The sequence below is a fragment of the Panthera pardus genome, unplaced genomic scaffold, assembly GCF_024362965.1.
Source record: "Panthera pardus isolate Hobbes unplaced genomic scaffold, ASM2436296v1 HiC_scaffold_5, whole genome shotgun sequence".
Taxonomy (NCBI): domain Eukaryota; kingdom Metazoa; phylum Chordata; class Mammalia; order Carnivora; family Felidae; genus Panthera; species Panthera pardus.
In genome coordinates, this window is record NW_026526980.1 from 19,593,534 (window position 1) to 19,619,385 (window position 25,852).

The 25,852-nt window shown below is 46.6% G+C and overlaps 1 protein-coding gene and 1 long non-coding RNA gene across 3 annotated transcripts; both read left to right on the forward strand.

Annotated features, from left to right (window-relative positions):
- The first annotated feature begins 9,634 nt into the window (after positions 1–9,634).
- LOC109259034 (uncharacterized) lies at positions 9,635–12,822 on the forward strand. Its single transcript, XR_008419315.1, has 5 exons — positions 9,635–9,897; positions 10,050–10,156; positions 11,196–11,542; positions 12,350–12,524; positions 12,764–12,822. It is a non-coding gene; the product is annotated as an uncharacterized LOC109259034 (long non-coding RNA).
- Positions 12,823–18,957: 6,135 nt separating this feature from the next.
- Positions 18,958–21,914, forward strand: LOC128774855 (zinc finger protein 688-like). 2 transcript variants are annotated; one of them, XM_053894351.1, is made up of 3 exons: positions 18,965–19,586; positions 19,903–20,016; positions 20,772–21,914. In XM_053894351.1, the coding sequence occupies exons 1-3, from the start codon at positions 19,391–19,393 to the stop codon at positions 21,290–21,292; spliced, it is 831 nt and encodes a 276-aa protein (XP_053750326.1). In that variant the 5' UTR covers positions 18,965–19,390; the 3' UTR covers positions 21,293–21,914. The 2 variants fall into 2 exon arrangements, with proteins under 2 accessions (XP_053750327.1, XP_053750326.1); XM_053894352.1 differs by lacking the exon at positions 19,903–20,016 and having other exon boundaries at positions 18,958–19,586.
- The last annotated feature ends 3,938 nt before the right edge of the window (positions 21,915–25,852 follow it).

Sequence of the window (25,852 nt, forward strand, 5' to 3'; positions counted from 1 at the left end):
CCCGGATTTTAATATTATAAACAAAACATTTGTTAGTTGTGCTGTAGTTGATTTGGGGGTACTGTAACTCAACATATAATTTCCCACCTCAGTGTCCAGGTTGTACCTTGCTTGCTCTATCATGTTTTATACTTCATAATATTTTTTTGGTCCTTAAAAGAAAAAAAAATCATGTAGGAAAACGATGTGGAAAAAAAGAAACATGATGTGAGTAGCAAAATTTATATTTTTCTTTTTTAAAATGTTTATTTATTTTTGAGAGAGATAGAGCATGAGCAAGGGGGGTACAGAGAGAGGAGACAGAGCGTGTGAGTGAGTGAGCAGGGGAGGGGCAGAGAGGGAGACACAGAATCCAAAGCGGGGCTCCAGGCTCTGAGCTGTCAGCACAGAGCCTGACATGGGGCTTGAACCCATGAACCGTGAGATCATAACCTGAGCCAAAGTCAGCTGCTTAACCGACTGAGCCACCCAGGTGCCCCCATTTTTCTTTTCTAGCCAATACTGGGCCCCTCTGTTCTGTTGCTTTTTCTTCCTCCGCCTCCTTTCACTTATTCCACACTGCATAGCAAAAGATTAATGGGTGACAGTGATACAGTGCTTGTAAGGAAGGAACTTGCCATATTTCTTACAACAGACATTGTTGGACTATTTGCCAAAGCACACTTGACTCGGTGGGGAGCTTTTGTACTTTTTCTTGCAGGAAACACAGCCACCTTTGGAACTATAGTTTTCTTGGCCTTTGGGAGCAATAGTGACTTCAGTTGGCAGCAGTGGAGCAAAGGAATCACTGATCTATCAGCAACTGGACGCTTTGTCATTTGGTGGCAAACACGAGACAGGAATAATGCTAAACGAAATAATAGCAAACCTCTTAGGGTTGATATAGGTACTCACCTTTTACTTTTATTGTACACAGTATTTTCACAGGGACTTGCTAATGCATTTAAAAGGTTTTTATCTTTTGGAGGAAAAAAATAACCCAAATCTCCATACTATAGGCACAATAGAAGGACCTTACAACATTTTCACGTTAAGTCATTATGCTCCCATTTAGGTCACAGCACAGGCCACTCCCCAGCCACCGAGGGAGGAACTGATTAAATGGGAGAAATTTATTAAATAAGAGAAAATAAAATTTCCTTCTAGAAACCTTTACATTTATGATCAATTGATTTTGTTTCTTTCTTTTTGAAGTTGGCTCCACACCCAACAAGGGGCTTGAATTCATGACCCGGAGATCAAGAGTTGCATGTTCTACTGACTGTGTCAGCCAGGTGCCCCTATAAGCAACTGATATTCAACAAAAATGCGAAGACAATCCAAAAAGTGAAATAGTCTTTTCAACAAAGGGTGGTGAAACAACTGGATATCCACATACAAAAGAATGAAGCTGGATCCCTATCTTCAACCACAAACAAAACTTAACTCAAAGGAGCGCCTGGCTGGCTCAGCTGGTACAGCATGTGGCTATTGAATCTCGGGGTCATGGGTTCAAGCCCCACACTGGGGATAGACATTACTTACTTAATTTATTTATTTTTGATAGACAGAGAGAGAGACAGAGCACAAGTGGCAGAAGGGCAGAGAGAGAAGGAGACACAGAATCCAACGCAGGCTCCAGGCTCCGAGCTGCCAGCACAGAGCCCGATGTGGGGCTCGAACTCACAAACCGCAAGATCATCACCTGAGCTGAAGTCTGACACTTAACCGACTGAGCCACTCAGGCGCCCCGAGATTACTTTAAAAAAAAAAAAAATCTAAAAAAAAAATTAACTCAATATGGACCATAGACCTAATTGTAAAAACTAAAACTCTTAGAAGGCGGTGCCTGGGTGGCTCAGTCAGTTGAGTGTCTGATTCTTGGTTTTGGCTTAGGTCATGGACCATGGAATGGAGCCCCGTATCAGGCTCTGCGCTGACAGCAAGGTGCCTGCTTAGGCTTCTCTCCCTATAAGTGAATGAATGAATGAATGAATAAGGAAATAAACACTCTTAGAAAAAAAACATTGGTGTCAATTTGCAATCTTGGGCCAGGTGGTTTGGTGTTAATTTGGATCTTGGGCCCTTTTCAAGTTTATTTATTTATTTAGAGAGAGAGGGAGCATGAGAGGGGTAGGGACAGAGGGAGAGGGAGAGAGAGAATCCTAAGCAAGCTCTGTACTGTCAGCACAGAGCCTGATGCGGGGCTTGAACTCACAAACTGTGAGATCATGACCAGAGCTGAAACCAAGAGTTGGATGCTTAACTGACTGAGCCACCCAGGTGCCTCTGGTCTGGCAATGGTTTTAGCTATGACACAAAAAGGACAAATGACAAAAGATATGCACTAATTAAATCAAGATTAAAACTTGTGTTTCAAAAGATACCTTGGAGAGAATTAAAAGACAATCTACTGAATGGGAGAAAATATTCCCAAATGAAAGGGATTTGAATCCATAAACTCTTACACTGACGCTAGACAAAGACATTATAAAAAAAGAAAATTCTATGGGGCGCCCGGGTGGCTCAGTCGGTTGCACATCCGACTTCTGCTCAGGTCATGGTCTCACAGTTTGTGAGTTCCAGTCTCATGCTGGGCTCATTAGCAATGAACAATCCAGAAAGGTAATTAGGAAAACAATTCCATTTATAATAGCATGAAGAAGAATAAAATACTTAGGAGTAAATTCAAGTAAGGAGGCAAAAGACTTGTACATTCAAAACTACGAAATACTGCTGAAAGAAATTAAAGACCTAAATAAATAGAAAGATATCCGTGCTCATGGATTGGAAGACCTAATATTGTTAAGATGCCAGCAATACCCAAAGAAATCTACAGATTCAGTGTAATCAAATCAAAATCCTAAAGGTGATGATGTTTTGAGAGAGGTGGTGGTTGCAAAACATTGTGAATGCTCTAAATGCCACTTAATTGTACTTTAAAAATGGTTAATCACAGGTGCCTGCCTCTGGCTCAGATCACGATCTCACGGCTCGTACGTTCAAGCCCCGCGACGAGCTCTGTGCTGACAGCTCAGAGCCTGGAGCCTGCTTCGGATTCTGTGTCTCCCTCTCTCTCTGCTCCACCCCGCCCCTCACCCTGCTAAAAAAAAAAAAGCATTAAAAAAATTTTTTTTAATGGCTAATCATGCTTTGTCTAGGCAATATGCAGTTTGCTTCTCTTTTCTTTTTCTCCCAACATTTTATTTTGAAAGTTTTCAAACACACAGTAAAGTTGAAGGAATTTTACAGTGACCACCCATATATTTACCACCTCACCTCATTCTAGCATTAACATTTTACCATACTTGTACTTGCCTTATCATGTAACTATCCATCTCTCTACCAGACCATTTCCTTTTTTGATGCACTTCAAAGAAATTGTCAACATCAGTACACATGACCCCTGAACATTTCAGCATGCACACTATTAGCTAGAGGGCAATAATATTTGCTTTACATATTTTTGAGTTAAACTTACATAGAATAAAATGAAAATAAATTTTAAGAATTTGCTAAGCTGGCACAAAAACAGACACATAGACCAATGGAATAGAATAGAAACCCCAGAACTAGACCCACAAACGTATGGCCAACTCATCTTTGACAAAGCAGGAAAGAACATCCAATGGAAAAAAGACAGTCTCTTTAACAAATGGTGCTGGGAGAACTGGACAGCAACATGCAGAAGGTTGAAACTAGACCACTTTCTCACACCATTCACAAAAATAAACTCAAAATGGATAAAGGACCTGAATGTGAGACAGGAAACCATCAAAACCTTAGAGGAGAAAGCAGGAAAAGACCTCTCTGACCTCAGCCGTAGCAATCTCTTACTCGACACATCCCCAAAGGCAAGGGAATTAAAAGCAAAAGTGAATTACTGGGACCTTATGAAGATAAAAAGCTTCTGCACAGCAAAGGAAACAACCAACAAAACTAAAAGGCAACCAACGGAATGGGAAAAGATATTTGCAAATGACATATCGGACAAAGGGCTAGTATCCAAAATCTATAAAGAGCTCACCAAACTCCACACCCGAAAAACAAATAACCCAGTGAAGAAATGGGCAGAAAACATGAATAGACACTTCTCTAAAGAAGACATCCGGATGGCCAACAGGCACATGAAAAGATGTTCAACGTCGCTCCTCATCAGGGAAATACAAATCAAAACCACACTCAGATATCACCTCACGCCAGTCAGAGTGGCCAAAATGAACAAATCAGGAGACGATAGATGCTGGAGAGGATGTGGAGAAACGGGAACCCTCTTGCACTGTTGGTGGGAATGCAAATTGGTGCAGCCGCTCTGGAAAGCAGTGTGGAGGTTCCTCAGAAAATTAAAAATAGACCTACCCTATGACCCAGCAATAGCACTGCTAGGAAGTTATCCAAGGGATACAGGAGTACTGATGCACAGGGGCACTTGTACCCCAATGTTTATAGCAGCACTCTCAACAATAGCCAAATTATGGAAAGAGCCTAAATGTCCATCAGCTGATGAATGGATAAAAAAATTGTGGTTTATATACACAATGGAGTACTACATGGCAATGAGAAAGAACGAAATATGGCCCTTTGTAGCAACGTGGATGGAACTGGAGAGTGTGATGCTAAGTGAAGTAAGCCATACAGAGAAAGACAGATACCATATGTTTTCACTCTTATGTGGATCCTGAGAAACTTAACAGAAACCCATGGAGGAGGGGAAGGAAAAAAAAAAAAAAAAGAGGTTAGAGTGGGAGAGAGCCAAAGCATAAGAGACTGTTAAAAACTGAGAACAAACTGAGGGTTGATGGGGGGTGGGAGGGAGGGGAGGGTGGGTGATGGGTATTGAGGAGGGCACCTTTTGGGATGAGCACTGGGTGTTGTATGGAAACCAATTTGACAATAAATTTCATATATTAAAAAAAAAAAAAAAAAAAAAGAATTTGCTAAGCATACACCCAAACCTCCATCAAGAGATAGAACATCACTATCACCCTACAAAGCTCCCTCATGGCCTTTCCTAGTTAAACCCATTCCCCTCCCTCCAGAGACTACTGCTCTAATTATGTTGCCACTACAGATTCAATTACGCTGTCATAAAACATCACATAAATGGAATCCTAAGTGTGTGTTCTTTCATGCAGCAAAATGTCTTTATTGCTTCTCTTTTAGATCTTCAATTCTAGAATTCAGAGCTAGGAGAGTGCTCACATCCCCAACACAGTATTTGACAAAGCTCAGAAATTGCTATTCATTAGTGTTACCTGTGTTAGTTCCCCACTGCTACTGTAAGAAATTACCAAACTAAGAGGTTTAAAATAACACAAATTTATTATCTCACAATTCTGCAGGTCAGAAGTCTGAAAATAGGTCTTCCAGGACTCAAGTCAAGGTGTCAGCAAGGTCGCATTCTCCAAACTCTAGAGAATCCATTCCTTACCCTTTCCAGCCTCTCGAGGCTGCCCCGAGTCCTCGATTTGTGGTCCCTTTCCAGCAACGCGTCACTCCCACCTCTGTTTTTGTTGGCACATCTTCTTTGACACTGATCTTCCTGCCGCCTCCCTCCCTTTTTGTTTACATAACTCATTTATTACAGGCTAGCAGTGTTTCAAATGAAGAAAGACTCCTCCGGTCCTCAGAATTCACTGTGACAACGGAAGTGGTCTTGTAGGTCCAGACACCACCGGCTACTCTTTTCATGCAGGCACTACGATGCCAGATCCCCACAGTTCACGTCTTCACCCTTGTTTTGCCACAAGGAGCAAACGTACTTGGAGTGCTGGCTTATTTCAATTTTCTTCACCATTTTCCTGAGGGAGGCAAATGGGTCCTGTATTTACCGACAATTCTGACCTTCTTGGGGCATTTTAGCCATGTCACTGCAAACTAGGTCTGAGCCCAGAGAGGACCCTCTTGCCTCCCTTTTATAAGGATCGTTGCGATTACATGAGACCCCCTGGGATAATCCATGATAGTCTTCCCATCTCAAAATCCTTGGCTTAATCACAACTGCAAAGTTCTGTTTGCCGATGTAACATATTCACAGGTTTCAGGGGTTAGAACATGGACATTCTGGGGTCCACTATTCTGTCTGCCATGTCACCTGAATAAATAAAAGACCTTAAAACCATGCTTCTCAAACCGGGTAGCCTGAAGATAGAAAAGAAATATGGTACATATTCTGGATACGCTTCTTATGGATTTGGGAGACAATTTTACTAACTTAAATTAATAAATGGCTTAAAACACTAGACTTCCCCTCTGAGTCAGAAATTCTGCTTCTATGATTTATTCTACAGACACGCTCATATATGTGCCTAAAGAAGTATATCTAAGGCGGGGGGCAGTGCATGTGTGGCTCAGTTGGTTGAGCATCTGACTCTTAATTTCAGCTCAGGTCATGATGTCAGGGTTCCTGAGTTCCAACCCTGAGTCAGACTCTGCACTGACAGTGCAGAGCCTGCATGGGATTCTCTCTCTCTGCCCGCACCCCAACCCCAACCCCCCTCTCTCTCAAAATAAATAAATAAACTTAAAAAAAAATCATATCTAAGGATGTGATTACATTATTTTATGGCAGTAAGACTGGAAAAAAACTAACTGACCATTAACAGAAAATGAACTAGATAGGGGCACCTGGGGGGCTCAGTCGGTTGAGCATCTGACTTCAGCTCAGGTCACGACCTCATGGTCAGCTGTGCTGATAGCTTGCTCAGAACCCTGGAGCCTGCAGGGGATTCTGTGTCCCCTCTCTCTGCCCCTCCCCCACTCACGCTCTGTCTCTGTCACTCAAAATTAAATAAATGTTAAAAAAAAAAATTTAATAAATTTTTAATAATTTTTTTTAATTACAAAAAAGAAAATGAACTAGACAAACTGTTCCATGCATAGTGGAACACTATGTACGCAGCCATTAAAAAAAGCAGATCTATATGTACTGAAATTGAACAATCTGCAAGGTGCATCAAGTGAGAAAAGAAAGCAAAGTGAACAGTGTGTTTATTATACTACTTATGAAAGGAAGAAAATGTATCCTTTCATGTACCTAAATTATCTCAGGAAGGACACAAGAAACTGGCAATAGAGGTTGTCTCTAGGAAGGGGGAAGGGGAGGGGAGTAGAGGAAGGAGACTTTTTTTTGTTTTAATTGAAGCATAACACACATATGTAAGTGTACGTACAGGTCAATTTTCACAGTCTGAACACATCTGCGTAACCAGTGCCTAGATCAAGAAACAGAATATTGGGGTGCCTGGGTGGCTCAGTGGGTTGAATGTCCAACTCTTGATTGTGACTCAGGTCATGATCCCAGGGTTGTGGGATTGAGCCCCATGTCAGGCTCTGTGCTGGGCATGGAGCCTGCTTGGGATTCTCTCTCACTCCTTCTGCCCCTCCCCCTTGCTCACAGGCATTCTCTAAACAAAAAGAAAAAAAAAGAAAGAAAGAAACAGAATATTACCAGCACTGGGGCGCCTGGGCAGCTCAGTTGGTTAAGCGTCTGGTCATGATCTCAGGTCATGATCTCATGATCTCAGATCAGCTCAGGTCATGATCTCGCGGTTCCTGAGTTCGAGCCCTGAATCAGGCTCTGTACTGACAGCTCAGAGCCTGGAGCTGCCCTCAGATTCTGTGTCACCCTCTCTCTCTGCCCCTCCCCTGTTCATGTTCTGTCTCACTCTCTCAAAAATAAATAATAAAAACATTAAAAAAAATTAAAAACAGAATATTACCAGCACTTTATTTTTAAATGTTTATTAACTTTTGAGAGACAGAGCGTGAGTGGGGGAGGGCCAGAGGAAGAGGGAGACACAGAAACTGAAGCAGGCTCCAGGCTCCACACTGTCAGCACAGAGCCAGACGAGGGGTGCCAACTCACAAGCTGTAAGATCATGACCTGAGTTGGATGTTTAACCAACTGAGCCACCCAGGTGCCCTGCTTTATTTATTTACTTCAATGTTTATTTATTTTTGAGAGTGAGAGAGAAGGCACACGAGCAGGGGAGGGGCAGAGAGAGAGGGAGACAGAGGATCCCACGCAGGCTCTGTACTGTCAGCACAGAGCTGGACATGGGGCTTGAACTCATGAACCATGAGATCATGCCTTGAGCCAAAATCAAGAATGGACACTTAACTGACTGAGCCACCCAGGCACCCCTACTTATTTATTTTAAAGTAATCTCTACACCCAACGTGGGGCTCAAATTTATGACCCTGAGAGCAAGGCTCCACTGACTGAGCCAGTCAGCCACCCCATTATCAGCACTTTACAAACAAAAAGCTTGGATTAGTTTTGCCTGTTTTTATATTTTATGTAAATTGAATCACATATTACATACTATTTTTGTGTCTGGCTTTTTTTGCTCAACAGTATGTCTGTAAGATTCATCCATATTATGCATGTAGTTCTAGATTATTCATTCTCATTTCTAAATAATATTCCATGAATAGTATTCCAATGATTTATTTATTCATTCTTCTACTGTTGTGAATAGGTTGTTGGCTACTGCAACTAATGTTGCTTGAACATTTGAGTACGTGTCGTTCAGTAAACCTATGTATGCACTTCTTCTGATTATGTGAGTAGGAGTGGAATTGCTGGGTCATAGATAGGCATGCAAATCTTTAGCTTTAGTAGATACGGACAGTTTTCCAAAGTTGTACCAATTTACACTCCACCTGTAGTATAAGAACGTTCAACATGTTCAAAACTTACTTTTGACTATGCACTCTATTGAATTTGACTATATGATGAAATAGAATGCATATCCACATGAATTGTATAGCTAGATTATGTCTTCAAAGTGGTTTCACTGTACGGATGGACAGTTTTTTGTTATATCCGCAGAACTTTCCTTCTCTGCTCCCATGAATACTACTTGGTTGGAAAAGTTTGAAAAACAGATTAAGAGGTGATTTGATTCATTTCCCAGTTTGATTACTCATTTATGAGCTGTAATTCGAACACAAAATTTCTGATCGAGACAGGGTACAGTAAGTGCTTAGCTAAGCACTTGGCTGAACCTGGGAGCCAGATGATTTTGAACCTGCTTTCTGTCCCTCAGCTGCTGCGTCTGTGAAAGGCAAGACATCTGTGACCTCGGGGCATGGGCCAAATCAAATACCGGGTAGGAATCGTTTCCGCAGCTCGCCCGGGCTAGCCCTGCCCAGGGTACCCAGAGCAGGTTGGGGCAGGCCAGCCCTCACTTCCATCATCTCCAGTTTTCAGCCTTTGGCTTTTACTCACCTTCAAGCCCGGGACATCTGCACCTGCTCGTAACAGGTCTCATGTAAGTAGAAGGCAGTAACCTCAAACCGTCAAAAACACTCTTTTAGATCCTGTCCCGGAAAAGCCAGGTCAAAAGAAAGCCTACTTAAGAAGAGAGAAAGAAAGAGAAAGAGCCTACTGCCTCTCAGCGCGCGCCACCTTCCAGACAGATCGCTCCTTCTCCTCAGCCTTTCAAATAGGCCGCTCTGGAGAGACCAATCACAGCCTTCCTTCTTCCCCTAATCGCCGGCGCCGTCCAATCAACGTACGTCATCTACGACTTGCTGCCCTGCAGGTCCAACCTCCCTTCTGGTTTTCCCCTCGGTGAGGAAGGGCAGACCGGAAAAGCAAAGGAGGTTGAGGCCGAAGAGGCGCCATGTTGATTAAGGGCAGGGCCGTGGCCGTTCAGGACTTTTTCAGAAGAAAGCTAGCAAAGCTCTAGCGTTTTCACATATTCCAGAAGCCTCTCTTGGCGTAGCACTGAAGGGTTTTTCCATGACGCCTCCCGGGGAGGCCGGGCGTGAGAAAGCAGCCCTGGGGTCGTGAACTTCGCGGACGTGGCCGTGTACTTCTTCTGGGGGACTGGAGGTGTCGGCGGCCAGCGCAGAGCGCCCTGTACCGGGACGTGATGTGGGAGACGTACGGCCGACTGGGCGCGCTCGGTGAGGCCCGGCGGTCCAGCTAGGGGGAATGACGGGAAGGGGGGGGACTGATGTCCCCAGATTCGAGTGGGATGGAAGTGTGGGGCACTGAGGAAGCAGCCTCATCCTTCCCTCTTGGGTTCTCAGCCCAACCCAATGTTTCCCCTCCGTAGGATTTTCAGGCCCCAAACCCGCTTCTATTTCTTGGGTGGAAGGAGAGGTGGAGGCCCAGGATCCAGAGGGTGAGACCCCAGCAGCTGTCATCAGAGACGGGGGAAAGGTAACGGGTGGGTACTTCACTCAAACCCAGTATTGGCACCTCTTAGACGCCCGTCCCCTAACTCGAACCCATAGCACACACTGTCCCCTCCAAAGCCCCATCGCGTATCCCTAAACCTCCTCTCCAGAAGGTTCCAATCTCACTGCAAAATGGCTCATAGAACAGCTAAATAGCACTACTTAATCATACTGGGAAACCCCAGTCTAGTACAAAATAGTGCTTGAGTTGTCAGGGCAGCAAAAGGAAAGGAGAAACACACACCTAATTTGATTTTTCTTGTGTAATAAAATGAAGATAAATGTTCCTTTTAGGTATTAATATGTGGACCACAATGCAAGGATAATGTCATTCATCAGAGATTCTAAAATAAAACATGTTGGGGTTCTTGGGTGGCTCAGTCGGTTAAGTGTGGGACTTTGGCTTAGGTCATGATCTCCTGGTTCAGAGTTCCAGCCTCGAGTTCAGCTGTGTGCTGAGAGCTCAGAGCCTGAAGTCTGCTTCAGATTCTGCATCTCCCTCTCTCTCTGCCCCTCTCTCACTCATGTTCTGTGTCTCTCAAAAATAAACATTAAACAAACAAACAAACATGTTTTCTCTGCTGTCACGTCATAATAAATGCTCGTTCCCAGGTCTTCCTGTGGAACCTGGAGTACAGTCCAAGTGTAGACTTTTTGATGACATCCCCTTACTGGGGTTGGCCCAAGGGAGGTCATTTAGTGGCTGTTTTGCAAAGGGGTCATAAATAGGTTCAGGGTTGTAAGCTCCACAAAGGCTGAGACCATCACCACCCTCAGTGCCTGACAGAGTAGGGGTTCACCTCTGTTTATCTCCAGCTTTCAGAGCTTTCATGTGTTAACACCGTCCAGATGATGAAATTTGCTTTTACTCCAGGCTAGCTTTCTGGGTTTGATGAGGCCCCAGTCTTGAAGAGCCCCAGTCCAGCAGACTGCCGTATATTCAGACATTCATGCTGCTTCCCAGGTCAGGCCACCATATGGAATATGCTAAGTTTGAAGTTTTATCTTTTATCCTGTCTCAGGATCCGGGGATGACAGTGAGGAAAAAGAACTGAACAAGAGTCCAAAACAAAGAGACGGCGCATGAGGAAGTGTCTCTCGAGGAGTGGTTACCATCCAGCAGGCCACCTGGCCCCAGTCACAAAGCCACCTGCCCAGCGCTCTACTGGACTCTGGGAAGAGCCCGATCTAGCCTTGGTTCAAGGACATTACAACCCACAAATCACCCTACTCTTGCCCAAACTGTGGCCACAACTTCAGCTACCCCTCCCTCCTGGCCAACCTGGGGAGCGGCCCTGCCAGTGTGACCAATGCCAGGCTCGTCTCTCCCAGTGCAAACATCTGCTCCAGCATCAGCTCGTCCACACAGGTGAAAAGCCCCACTCTTGCCCTGTTTGTGGGCAGCGTTTCCACCAGAGGGGTTCCCTGGCCATCCACAGGCAGGCTCACACCTGGGAGAAGCCCCCCCCAGACTGCAAAAGTCGCTTCACTTACCCCTACCTGTTAGCCATCCACCAGCGCAAGCACAGAGGGGAGAAGCCCCGACAGCTGTCCTGGCTGCAGCCTCTGTTTTGCCTACACCTCCCCGCTGGCTGGCCATCCTCAGGTGCACACATACAGGCGCACACACTGTGTGGACTGTGGCCTCCGCTTTACCTATACCTTTCTCCTCCTCAGTCACCGGCACATTCACTCTGATAGCCTGCCCTTATCCTGCCCACAATGTGGGAAAGGCTTTAAGCGCAGGTATGCCTTGGAAGCCCATCAGTGGATCCATCGCTCCGGCGAGAGCCTGAGGGAGTAGTGGCCTGTGTTAGGGCTTTCAGAGCCGATCCCTGTTTTGGGAGGCCTCCAGTTCATTTCCGGTACTTTCCAGGTATATTTCAAGAAAGTGGGTGATGGAGCTCACAAGTGATGATTAGAGTTTTCTTTGGAAGGGAAAAGGCCAAGTTTATGCATTTGCGGGATAAGGAGTGGAAAGAAAGGAGGCATTTGAGGAAAACAAAGCTCTGAGTTCAGAGGGCAAGCTGATACCTTGGAAGGAGGCAGGAATCAAAAGCCACTTGAGGGCTGAACCCATTTTCTGAGGCTTCTGCTCCCAAGTCCCATGTGGAGTTTCTTCACTGCCAATCATTTCCCTAACTAGCTTTTCCCCCTGGGTTGTTCTCTCCCTTAGAGCATTCTGCTTTCTGGACTGTAGCTCTCCTGTTCCTCAGAGATGAGATCCTCTGGACGCAAGAGCCTATGGAAGGAGCCTGGACCCTCTCCGAGGACCCTCTGAAATAGAGGGCACACCTTGGGCCCATCCCCAGTGGGGGAAGCTCATCCAAGGATTCTTTTAGCCAGTGCAGGTGAGACACTTGGCAAGGAGACACATGCAGTGTCAAGCCACTGTTGGCACTCTTTGGTTATAAGGGCCTAAAGGTGACGACAGGGAGGAGAACAGTGGCTTCAGCTGGGAAACTGCCCTGCCCTGTGCTCACTCTGTACATAGCGCACAAAAGTATCACGCTTAGCTGAAAGGTTTTTTTTCCCTCTTTTATGAATTAGTGATTACGATGTTGTGTTTTGTTTTGTTTTTTTTCCTCAGATATTTGCATGTTCTCTGGATTTTACACCTTCTGAATAAAGATGTGTTCTTGGACCACAGCAGGTGGAAACAAAATGCTGGGACTTTTGTTTAAAAGAAAGAGTAAATTACCGGTGATAAGGGTTGAAATCAAGGCCTAGTATCTCCAGTCTAATTTTTACTGTAACGTTTGTATGTGTCAACAGTTAAAAGGGGTCTTTGTGACCCACTTAGATCCGCTAGCCCTATTTTCGATTAGGAAACTCTTGAAGGAATAAGGAAGGAAGTGGATGGGACTAAGCATGTCTGCATGCCAGGCATGGTGCCAGGGGATTCAAATAGCTCTTTGAACAAAAGACTGCTCTCAAAACCCCTGGGTTCCAAAAATGATTATTTTCTAAAATGTTTATGTATTTTGAGAGAGAGAGAGAGAGAGAGAAAGCATGTGCAGGGGAGGGGCGGGGGGGGGGGGTCGGGGAGAGAATCCAAAGCAGGCTCCACGCTCACCAGGGAGCCTGACACGGGCTCGAACCATGACTAACAATATCACAACCTGAGCCGACATCAAGAGTTGGATGCTTAACCGACGCTTAACCACCCAGGAGCCGCCCCCCCCCCCCCAAATGATTATAACTGGGTGTTATTTTACCTCACCACATAGCCTCTCCTGAATTGGTAGACATGGATTCCAGGCTGGGCTCAGTCCCAAGTAGCTATGGGCCTTAAGCATGTCATTCAACCTTTCTAAGCCTCAGTTGTCTCACTTGTCAACCTCACAGGGTTGTTGGAGATAAAACGTGAAAGCATCTAGCATGTCTTCATAGTCTGAAGTGACTGAGTGCCCTCGTGTCACCGTATGACATTTTTTCAAACATTCAAAAGAGTTGTAAGAATTTTATGGTAAACACTCGTGCCCATCATTTAGATCCCACAATTAATCCAGATTCTAAAATTATGCTTTATCACATGTCGATCCATCTCTCTAGCCCCTGTCTGTTCATTTATGCGTCGTATTTTATTTCACAGTAAGTTGCAGGCCTCATTACCCATCATTCCTCAGCTCTTCAACATAAGGCTGAGCTGTACGCAAGAAACTTCGGCGTTCCGTTATAACTAAAGCTATCTTCTGCATGTTTTATGAATTCTCATAGTCCTATGTGATCGAGATTCTGGAACAACATGTTAGTGGGCAATCAAAACATTTTGAAAGCGAGAGCATCTTTGTATTTTTATGTATGGCAGGAAAAACAACATGACCTCAGCCACTTATGATGAAGCACAGTTTTAGTCTTGAAGGTGTGTTTCAATCCGATTAGTTAACACCCAAGTTTATTGTTTAGCTCTATCTCCCTCTTAATTTTTCTCTATCCCTCGTGCAAAAAGAAGTGGTTTATAACATTGTATGTGAGTACACAAAAGTATTTTTTGGTCCAGGTGAAATCCTTTGTAGTTTCTCTTTAGGTAAAGTTGATTCTCTGCTTGGAAGGAGACTCCTATCTGGAGGCACATTTTTCCTTACTCTATTTCTACACTATTCATCACTGTGAGTGCAGTGAGGCCCCTCCAGGACTCAAGGTTTGGTTTTTTTTTTTTTAATGTTTATTTTTGAGGAAGAGAGAGAGAGACAGAGTGAGCAGGGGAGGGGCAGAGAGAGAGGGAGACACAGAATCCGAAGCAGGATCCAGCACAGAGCCTGATACGGGGCTGGAACTCACGAGCCGTGAGATCACGACCTGAGCCGAAGTCGACGCTGAACCAACTGAGCTTGGGGCACCTGGATGGCTCAGTCGGTTGCGCGTCTGACTCCGGCTCAGGTCGAGATCGCGCGGTCCATGAGTTCCAGCCCCACGTTGGGCTCCGTGCCCATTGCTTGGAGCCTGTTTCGGATTCTGTGCCTGCCGCTCTCTCTGACCCTCTCCCGTCCATTGTCTGTGTCAAAAAAATAAATAAAGGTTAAAAAAAATTTTTTTTTAATTCTTTTTAATGTTTATTTTTAAGAGAGAGAGAAACAGAGCATGAGTGGGGGAGGGGCAGAGAGAGAGAGGGAGACACAGAATCTGAAGCAGGCTCCAGGCTCTGAGCTGTCAGCACAGAGCCGGACATGGGGCTCAAACTCGTGAACTGTGAGATTGTGACCTGAGCCAACGATGGACACTTAACCGACTGAGCCACCTAAGCGCCCCTCCAGGACTCAAGTTTTAAAAAATTATAAAATGAGCAAGTAACTGTTGAGGTGATATCAGTGGAAGGCACACCAAAAGCCAGAAGTATTCCAGTGAAAACCAGCAAAGGTGGGGCAAGAAAATACAAAGACGGAAAAAGGCACTAGCTTGGGCAGCAATGAATAATTTGTGAACACAAGGGGGGAGGGGCGGGGACAGCAGGTGCTAGCGCAGGCAGGACAGCCAAGCAAGGAGTGGTTCCAAGACCAGACAGTGGACTGCCATCAACAGAGAGGCGGGTTTTGTTAATCCAAGGACCAAATGGCACCTGCCTGATTGCAGGAATATTCCCAATGGGATAAAGCTATCTAGTATCTGTAGTCCAATGCCACAAACCATTAAGCTGATCCATCTCGACTGAAAAACTAGGAGGATTTTGAATCTAGGAGGCAGAGGATACAATCCAGGACAGTGGGGAAGTAAGACCCTGGACGACAGCTAAGGCCCAGTCCAGTCTGAGGGCTCAAGGAGGGAGGTTTCCTGGGGGGGGGGGGGGGGGGGGGGGGGTAGGGGTGGGGGATGGGAATTTGAGGTTTGATGCTATCCCTGGTAGTTCAGAACAACTTAAAGAAGCAGAAAGGGCAGATGATGCAAGGAGAAAGGAAATATAATTAGAAAGTTTTTAAAAGCGGGTGCCTGGGTGGCTCAGTCGGTTTAAGTGCCTGACTTCGGCTCAGGTCATGATCTCACAGCTCGTGGGCTTGAGCCCTGCATTGGGCCCTGCGCTGATAGCTCGGAGCTGGAGCCTGCTTTGGATTCTGTGTCTCCCTCTCTCTGCCCCTGCCCCGCTATTCTCCGTCTCTCTCAAAAATAAATAAACATTAAAAAATTGAAAAAAAAAAAGTTTTTAAAAGCAAACAATGACAATGGCAATATCACAATATGTAAATGTACCAAATCAACATGTTATACACCTTACATTTACACAGTGCTATATGTCAAATACATTTTAATTTAAAAAAAGCAAACACTGACCAGAAAAGAAACATAATCACAGCATGTATAGGAAATTTCACAAATTTATTACCTCACGTCTGGAAGAAAGGTGAGCAAAATGGGGCTAGAAACCAAGCAAGTATCATTGCAGGATGCTCACAAACAATTTCTAAAATGAGTCTATCAAGAAACAAGAAAAGCATATTTTTAAAAATGAAAGCTCCGGAAGAAGTGGCTAAGAGTTAAAAGTATATTGATCCAGGGGCACCTTGGTGGCTCAGTCGGTTGAGTGTCTGGCTCAGGTCATGATCTCCGTGGTTCATGGGTTCGAGCCCTGAGTTGGGCTCTGCACTGATGGTGTGGAACCTGCTTGGGATTCTCTCTCTCTCTCCCCTCCTTTCTGCTCCTCCCCTGATCGCACTCTCGCTCTCTCTCAAAATAAATAAATAAACTTAAAAAAAAAAAAGGTGTATCGATCCAGTTTGGGATGAGAAAGTTCTAGAGAGGATGGTGGGGATGGTTAAGATGGCAGTGAAATAAGTCAGACACAAAAAGACACATGCTATATGGTTCCACTTACAGGATGTACCTAGAATTGGCAAACGCATAGACACATAAGGCAGATTAAAACTTAACCAGGAGCCAGGGTAGAGAATGGGGAATGACCACCTAGTGGGTTCCCGGTTTCCTTCTGCAGTGATGAAAATGTTTTGGGAGTAGATAGTGGTGATGGTTGCACAGCATTGTGAATGTAATTAACACCACTGAACTGTAAAATTAAAAACGGTTCAAATGGCAAACTTTATATCTTGTGTATTTTACAATTAAAAAAATAATGTAACATACAAAACCCATTAAACTGTACAATTTAAATGCAAGAGGTATCTATTGAGCTAATTTAATCTCAAAGCTGTTAAACAAAATGCCTTATACAAATGTTCACAGCAACACAAAAGGTGGAAACAACTCAAATTTCCATCAGCTGATGAATGGGTGAACAAAATGTGGTATACAGGTGTCCCCTCACTTTTCAAAAGCTCCCATTAGGCCACTTCACTTTAAGAAAAACCTACATTAAGGGGTGCCTAGGTGGCTCAGTTGGTTAAGCGTCCGACTTCGGATCAGGTCTTGCGGTTCATGAGTTCAAGCCCTGCGTTGGGCTCTGTGCTGACAGCTCAGAGCCTGGAGCCTGCTTGACATTCTGTGTCTCCCTCTCTCTCTCTCTGCCCCTCCCCTGCTCGTGCTCTCTCTCTCAAAAATAAACAACCATTTGAAATAATATATTTGTTAAAAAAAACACAAAAAAACCCTACATTAGTACCCGTTTTCACTAACTGAAAGAAAGCCAAAAAGAATTTTTGCTTTTACAGAGGCAGCTTGCACCCCAAGCAGCAAGAGTGGCCCCACCAAGCTCCTTCTCAGGGAACTACACTCAGCCCCTTGGCATCAAGCTACTATAGCTTTGAACTGTGTGAGTATCTGTTCTTGATCTAGATTTATTTTGTGTGTCCTACGGTATAAGTAAAGCCTAAGAGAGGTTATTTTTGGGGTCTGGAAATGTTTAAAAAAGTTTTCCATATAAGTTAATGGTAATTGTTTCTTGGCTTTACACCATTTCTGGGTGGCTCAGTTGGTTAAGTGACCGACTTCGGCCCAGGTCAAGATCTCACGGTTCGTGGGTTCGAGCCCCACACTGGGCTCTGTGCTGAGCACTTGCTTGGAGCCTGGAGCCTGCTTCAGATTCTGTGTCTCCTTCTCTGTCTGCCTTTCCCCTGCTTGTGTTCTGTCTCACTCTGTCTCTCAAAAATAAATGTAAAAAAACCCTTTTTTTTAAAAGAAAGTTTTCATAGAAACATTCTACTATCAGATAGCAGGGAAAACCTATATCCATACAGTAGAGTATTATTCAACCATAAAAGGAGTGAAGCACTGATAAATGCTACATTGATGAATCTTGAAAACTTTTTGCTAATTTCAGAAATCAGACATGTAAAGGCCACAGATTGCAGGATTCCATTTCTGTGAAATATCCAGAAAAAGTAAATGCATAGAGACAGAAAGGTTCGTGATTACCATGGGATGGAGGAAGGGGAGAATGAGGAGTGGCTGCTCAAAGGGTTGGGGGTTTCCTTTAAGGGTGATGAAAGTAGTGATAATGTTTGCATATTATTAATGTACTAAATGCTATTGAATTTTAAGGTATAAAATTAGTTTTTGTTATGTGTATTTTACCACAATCAAAAATTGTGTAATGACTGGAAAGTGTGTACAAGGAGACATTCAGGGGTGACATCTAAGATGTGTATTTTGTTTTGAGTGATGGTTAACACGGTTGTATGCATTTGTCAAGACTCAGCGAATTTTACATTGAAGAGCTGTGCGTTTTACTTTATGTACATATAATTCAAATTAACAAAAGAGTTCAAAGTGGTCTTTAGGGAACAGAGTGAAAAGGGTAGGGGAGCTGCCTTTTTCATTAAAAACCTTTGCATTACTTTTTAAAAACCATGACTATTAGTTAATTTGGAAAAAATTAAAATGTAATTAAAAATGTCCCCATTCCGATTCCAACCTCACCAACCAAGTTCTCCCCCTAAGCTCCAGTCCAGAGACTGACAGCCGTCCCGCGATGCAAGGAGTCGGGCGCGATCCACAGCCGTGGTCCCAACGGTAAACGTGTACCTGGTTTCTACCTCGGCTGGACCCCAGGGCTTGGCCAGAGCATTTGCGTCTCTGGGGCTGGGTACCGGATTCCAGATCCTGCCGCGGGAAGGCGAGGAGGGACAACGTCGAGGACACAATGCGCAGCTCCACACGGGCCGAGGGCCGCCAGAGGTTCCACAGCCAGCCGAACGAGGGGCGCTTTCCAACGCTCCACTCGCCCGGCCGGCCGGGCGGTGCGGCCTCTTCCTGCTCTTGGAACCAATCACCGGCCGCCTGGCAGTGCAGGCAAAGAGCGGTGCTGGAAGCCACGGTCCGTCCATCCTTCTTGAAGGCAGGAAGGCTCCGCCCCTCAGCCCACCTCTACCCAGTTCCCATTCCGCCCCGTCCCGCCTATCTCCTCTCCCACCCCACCTGCAGCGGCCATTGTGGTTGAGGGCAAGTGGCCGCTGAGGCCGGAGAAGCCAGATAGGCGCCATGTTTGGTATGATCAAAGAATGGCGCCCTTAAAGAATCCAGAGACAACTGGAGCCAGGATGTCGCCATATTTTCTGAAGACACCTTCCGGGTCTCTTAACCCGGCTATCTAAATCCAAGCTGCCATGAAGTGAATAAACACCGAGGGGTTTTGTTTGTCCCCATCACACCCCCCCGAATCCCTAGCAGCCAGTCCCTGCTACCTCGGTGCCCTCGACTGCGTCCGGACGCTAAGGCTGGGCGGGGCCCCGGCCTCCGGAGCCCTTCCTGTGGACGACGAAAGCTGAGGCCGCGCGCGGGGAGGCAGTGGCCTGGGGGACAGGGCGGCCGCTGCTCGGGGCCGGGAGGCCCCATGGCGCCGCCCCCAGCCCCGCTCCTGGCGCTGAGACCGGGGGAGACCGGGGTTGGTTGTAAGAAGCCTGGGGCCGTGAGCTTCGCGGACGTGGCCGTGTACTTCTCCCCGGAGGAGTGGGGGTGTCTGCGGCCCGCGCAGAGGGCCCTGTACCGGGACGTGATGCGGGAGACCTACGGCCACCTGGGCGCGCTCGGTGAGGCCCCGGGTCAGAATCCCCCCCACCTCCTCCTTCACTGGGGTTCACAGGGGAGATGACGTGAGGACCGAGAGGATTGTGAGCTCTAATCCCGCACTATTCCACCAACAGCACCACAGCCACCTCCATTCCCAGGGCTTCAGGTTAGGTAGGGAGTGCTTCCATCCCGCATCCCCTTCCTTCAAGCAGGAGCGTTGCAGAACTTGTCCAGCTTGAGCATAAGTTCTGAGGAGGTGCCCTTACCCTGGCAGGGGGATGCCATCTTCCCAGGACAGCCTCTCAGGCCAGCACTGTGATCCCTGTTCTCTCCCAGGATTCCCAGGCCCCAAACCAGCCCTCATCTCTTGGATGGAACAGGAGAGTGAGGCTTGGAGTCCCGCCGCCCAGGATCCTGAGGAGGGGGAAAGCCTGGGAGGAGCTCTGAGAGGTGAGGGATTGTCCCAAGTTCCCCCCCCCCCCCCCCTTGGCGCTCCAGGGCTTCCTGTTTCACAGAATTTTCTTTTGAATCCCCACTGCCAGCGTCCCTAAAGGAATTAAAGAGACTGCCAATGTTGGATATTAAAGAGGAAAGAAGACAGACCTGGTACAAAGTTTTCAGAACTTGGGACAGTAGTCACGTTAGGACCAGAGTAGGAGAAGTAGGAGCCCGAGTCGAAGACTCTGGTTTCTAGGTCCCACTTGGAGAAAACACCAGCCATTCTTCCCTTTTCAAGAACAATTAAAAACCCCTAGGAATGGAAGCGGCTTCAGGTCTGCCTTTCACATTCCTCAAGCAAGGCAAAGTGGTACAAGAGAAAATGCCCAGTAATCAACTTGGTTCCCCCCCATCACCATCCCCTAGCTGAATGCTCTTGTGCAAATGTTTCCTCGTCTGTAAAAGTCTTACCCTACAAAAAAAAATTGAGAAAACACAACAGTGATAGCTACTGTTTTCTTGAGCATTTACTAAATGCCAAACATGCTTCTACTGATTTAATCCTCCCGGAGACCATGTGAAGTAAAGAAACCTTTGAATCCCATTTGCTACATTGAGACACCAAGGCCCAGATAAGTCACTCTTCAAAGCTTGTGTTTTAATCGCTGGACAGTACTTTTCTGACACTTCCTAAGTAAAAGAATCCTATAACCTGAGACGGTGGAAGCAAATGTGTTTTAAAACGTATCTTAATTCCTGTTTCCCAGGAGGCACCCCAAACAAGAAGGAAGAGGCACCAGAGGAAGGGCCAGGAGCCAAGGGACCCAGAAAGACTCCTGGGAAGGAGCCTTCTAAAGAGCTGGTTAAACACAACCCTGACTGGACCGTAAGAAAGGTTTCGGCAAGAGCACAGCAACCCACCAACGCTGCCTGGAACCAGAGCACAGGTGTGCAGCCCTCGGTCCCGGTGCCCGGCGTGGACACTCAGGACAGCCAGCGGCGTCACGTGTGTGCAGACTGTGGCCGCCGCTTCACCTACCCCTCGCTGCTGGTCAGCCACCGGCGCATGCACTCAGGGGAGCGGCCCTTCCCCTGCCCCGAGTGTGGCATGCGCTTCAAGAGGAAGTTTGCTGTGGAAGCCCACCAGTGGATCCATCGCTCCTGCTCTGGGGGGCGGCGCGGTCGGAGACCTGGGATTCGGGCTGTGCCTCGGGCTCCGGTGCGGGGGGACCGGGACCCGCCGGTGCTGTTCCGACACTACCCGGACATCTTTGAGGAGTGCGGGTGAGCTGCTCCAGCAGGCTGGGGTGGAGCCTGACCTTGGACTGCCTGGGCCCCCCAGGGAGGCTCCCGAGTCAGGGATTTGGGAACCAGAAATTCATCCCTTGGGCTTCCCTCGAGGATCCCTCAAGTTTTCAAACTTGTAAAAAGAAAAGTGCCTGTAAAGATTCAAATAGATTAAACTTGATGCTACTCCCCTCTCAGGCTTTCTAAAAAACTGAAGAGGGTAGACTTTTCTCAAAGTGTTCATCTCAGCAGCACATGCCACCGAGATCTTTCTGGGGTCTCAGAAACCAGCCCTTGCTGCTTCTCTACAGAGGAAGCAAATGCTGAGGGGACTAAGGCCTGGGGAGGCCCCAGGGGGTGGCGAAGCCCTGGCTAATTGACAGCAGCAGGGAGTCTGGGAAGTGAAGTGGGTGGAAAGAACACAGATGCACGGATCTAGTCTCTGCAACTTGTCCCCAGGTACAGCTGGTAAGTCACATGCCATCCCTGAGCCTCAGCTCCCTCACCTGTAAAATAGAGATTCATAATATCTACCTCAGAGGGTTACTGTGAAGGCTGAAATTTTAACAAGGTAGTATGTACAACATAGTAATTGTGCAATAAACATTTGTGGGAAGAACAAATTATTGTTGATATTTTATGCATTTTAAGGAAAATGTAAAGAAGCCTGCTAAAGAGGCAGGGCATGGATATCAGCAGCCACATTTTGCAGATGAGTAAACTGAGGCTCTGAGAGAAAAAGTGATTTTCTCAAAGCGTCACTGCTATAATGCAGCAAAGCTGGAAACTGACACAGTGCCTAGAAATCTGCCACTTTATTTTTCTTTTTAAAACTTATTTATTTATTTTGAGAGAGAGCGAGCGCGAGCAAGCGAGCGGGAAAAGGGCAGAGAGAGAGAAAGGGAGAGAGGGAGAGAGAGAGAGAGAGAGAGAGAGAGAGAGAGAGAGAGAATCCCAAGCAGGCTCCATGCTGTCAGCACAGAGCCTGACACCGGGCTCGATCCCACAAACCGTGAGATCATGACCTGAGCTAAAATCAAGAGTCGGACGCTTTACCAACTGAGCCACTCGGGCGCTTCTATCTACCACTTTCAATGGGCAGTCCTATCTGGACAGAAAACAGATCAGGGGCTCAGGTGTGGCTGAGGTGAGAAAGGAGGCCTGGGCGGAGGTCTAGCCCCGCCTTCCTGGGGGAGTCTCAGCAGGAAACAGAGTCCCATCAAGGCCGGTGACCTTGCACTTAGAAAGTGCCATCAACATTCAGTGGCCATATGTTGAGTGGCTTCTGTGGGAGACTGCTAGGTGGTAAGGGAATTCTGGGATAAAGTAGGCTGATCCCATTCATTCATTCAGCAAACACCCTATAAGGCCTCTGTGGGTTTTTGTGCTGGGCTCCAGGGACACTCAGACTCACTCGGATTCAGGTCCCAAGTTCCATGTGGGAAGATAGTGATTGGGGCTATGATGGAGGAAGCCCAGAGGCACCACCTAACCCATCCTGGCTGGTGATACACCAGGAAATGCAGCTTGGAGGAGATGGTTGTGCTTCCCATGACATGAGTAGGAATTAGAGTAGAAATAGAGCAGAGTAGGAATTGATGTGTGTGGGAGATTTTCAGGCAAAGGGAGCCTTGTTTCATAGAAAGGATAAAAATCGGCACGGCGTAGAGTAGAGGTTAAGAGCATGGTCTCTGGAGTCAGACTGTCTAGGATCGGACCCTGACTCACTTGCTTTTTTTTTTTTAATTTTTTTTTTTTAACGTTTATTTATTTTTGAGACAGAGAGAGACAGAGCATGAACGGGGGAGGGTCAGAGAGAGGGAGACACAGAATCTGAAACAGGCTCCAGGCTCTGAGCTGTCAGCACAGAGCCCGACGCGGGTCTTGAACTCACAGACTGTGAGATCATGACCTGAGCCGGTTGGCGGCTTAACCGACTGAGCCACCCAGGCGCCCCCTGACTCACTTGCTTTATAGCAGTGCAGTCTCTAGCAAGTCACTTCTTGCCCCGCCTCTCATGTGCCTTAGTTTCTTCATCCATGAAACCTGGATAATAAAAGCACCTACCTCATAAGAGTGGTGTAAGTATTAAATGAGAGGGTACAGGGGCCCCTGGGTGGCTCAGTCGGTTAAGAGTCTGACTTTGGCTCAGGTCATGATCTCACAGCATGTGAGTAAGGGCCCTGCTTCAGGCTCTGTGCTGACAGCTCGGAGCCTGGAGCCTGCTTCGGATTCTGCGTCTCCCCCTCTCTCTGCCCCTTCCCTGCTCACGCTCTGTCTCTCTCTCCCTCAAAAAGAAATAAACATTAAGAAAAGAAATTTTTAAATGAGATAATACAGAAGAGAACCTGGCACGTTAGAGTTTAATAAACAGTGGTTATTGTTATTCCAAAACAATACAAAATAGTATGTGAAGAGGGCAAGGAGGAGACCTGGACAGGTCTTCTGATTCAAGGAAGGTTTCCTGGAGGAGGTGGTTCAAACTGGCCTTGAAGGAAAGGAAAGATATCAACCAGACGAGGCATGTATAGGGAGTGGTCAGGGGCTCCACCTGAGTGAAAGGTAAAGAACCAGGTACAGAGTCATAGAAGACACCTGCAGTAACCTGGGAAGGTCACAGATCCCAGCGGGAGGGCTTGGGGTTTACCCTGTAGGCACTCAGGAGCCATAGAAAGGTCTTGAATAGGAGCAGGGCTATTTGACTAGTGCTGTCTGAAGATGTCTTTGTAAAACAGTGTGGAGCGTGAGTAAGGAGACCGGACTAGGAATCCGTTCTGCATTTGCTCCCAGGTAAAGGTGAGCGAGAGCTGCGATCAGGCTAAAGACTTTTTCTTTTCCTTTTTTTTTTTTTTTTTTTTAAGGTTGGTTTATTTTTGAGAGAGAGAGACTTCAAGTAGGGGAGAGGCAGAGAGGGTGAGAGAGAATCCCAAGCAGGCTCCATATAGCACGGAGCCTGACACAGTGCTCAATCCCACTAACTGTGAGGTCTTGACTGGAGTAGAAACCCAGAGTCAGAAGCTTAACCGACTGAGCCACCCAGGTGCCCCCAGCAAGACTGTTTCTTGCAGCTGCTCTGGTTTGCTGACTTTTGAATTGGGGAGAAAGATACTCAGGAGAGGCTTCTGCCATAGAATCTGCATGGCTCGGTGACTGACAAGATGAGCTATGAACAAGTAAGCCCCAGAGGGTTCAAGCATGGAGAACTGGAGCAAGGGAGCCAGCAAGTGGGAAGGCGTAGAGGCCAAGGGATGACCAGTCCTAGAGAGGGATGAGTCAAAGAGAAAGGGAAGCTGGAGAGAAGAGGCCCCACCAGGGAGGGAGGAGCAGAACCAGGCACAGTGTATCAAACACAGAGTTGCCCAGGGCAGCTTAAGGCACAGAGGGAGTGCTGTCTGCTTTCTTTCTCATGTATCCATTTAACAAGTAACAAATAGTAAGCATTTGCCATGAACTAGGCACTATTCTGTGTGCAAGATACTGCAGGGAAAACAGACATAGGAACCATTTTGGAACTTACTTTTGAGAAGCGTGGGGAGAGACAAGTGATAAGCCAGTACCTAAGTAAGACAAGGTATTGTAACTAAATAATAAGTACTACAAAGGTACTAAGACAGAGATGTGCTTAAAGTGCCTGTTGCAGATGGGTACTTAGGCCAGGCCTTGGTACAGAGGAGACCTCTGAACGGAGTTCCAAACGATGAGAAAGAACCAAGGGGAAAGGGGTCAAGTGGCAGGATGTGGGAGTGGGGGAGCGCAGGGTTTCAGAGGCTGGGAGTCGGGGGCAGGCAGGGGTTCCCAGACAGACGGAATAGCGGACGCCATGCTCTGAGGTAGGGATGAGTTTGGGTGAGGTGCAGAAAGGACACTAGTGGCTGGATGGAGGAACTGAGTGGAGAAGAATTACAGGTGAGCTTGGAGGAGGGGGAAGGGAGTGGGTCACAGGACTCTGGCTGGCCACGGTGCCAAGTCTGGGCGGATTGATTCTAAATATATTGGGAAGCCACTGGGTTATGATTTTTTTTCTTTCTTTCTTTTTTTTTTTTTTTTGCCTTGTGATAAAATATACACAACACATTTTACCCTTTTAAACATTTTTAAGTGTACAGTTTACTGGCATTAAGTACATTTACATTGTGTGCATCCATCACCACCATCCCATCCCTCTCTAGAACTTTTCCATCTTCCCCAGCTGAAACTCGGTACCCATTAAACACTGACTCCCGACTCCTTTCCCCAGGCTCCTGCAACCACCATTCCACCTCCTCTATGAATTTGACTGCTCTAGGGACCTCATAGAAACCACTGGGAGGTTTTGTTTTGTTTTGTTTTTTAATGCTTATTTTTGAAGGATGGGGGGAGGGGCAGAGAGAAAGGGAGACACAGAATCCGAAGGAGGCTCCAGGCTCTGAGCTGTCAGCCCAGAGCCCTACGTGGGGCTGGAACCCACGAGCCGTAGATCATGGCCTGAGCTGAAGTCAGACACTTAACCGACTGAGCCGCCCAGGCGCCCCACCACTGGGAGGTTTTAAGTAGAGTGTCAAGGTGATGTGATTTGCAAACC

Bases quoted from the DNA above. Each gene is read 5' to 3' on its own strand.
- LOC128774855 (XM_053894351.1), top strand. From the start codon at position 19,391: ATGGCGCCGCCCCCAGCCCCGCTCCTGGCGCTGAGACCGGGGGAGACC. The intron at 19,587-19,902 runs GTGAGGCCCCGG...GTTCTCTCCCAG, and splicing joins CGGCCACCTGGGCGCGCTCG to GATTCCCAGGCCCCAAACCA. The intron at 20,017-20,771 runs GTGAGGGATTGT...CCTGTTTCCCAG, and splicing joins CCTGGGAGGAGCTCTGAGAG to GAGGCACCCCAAACAAGAAG.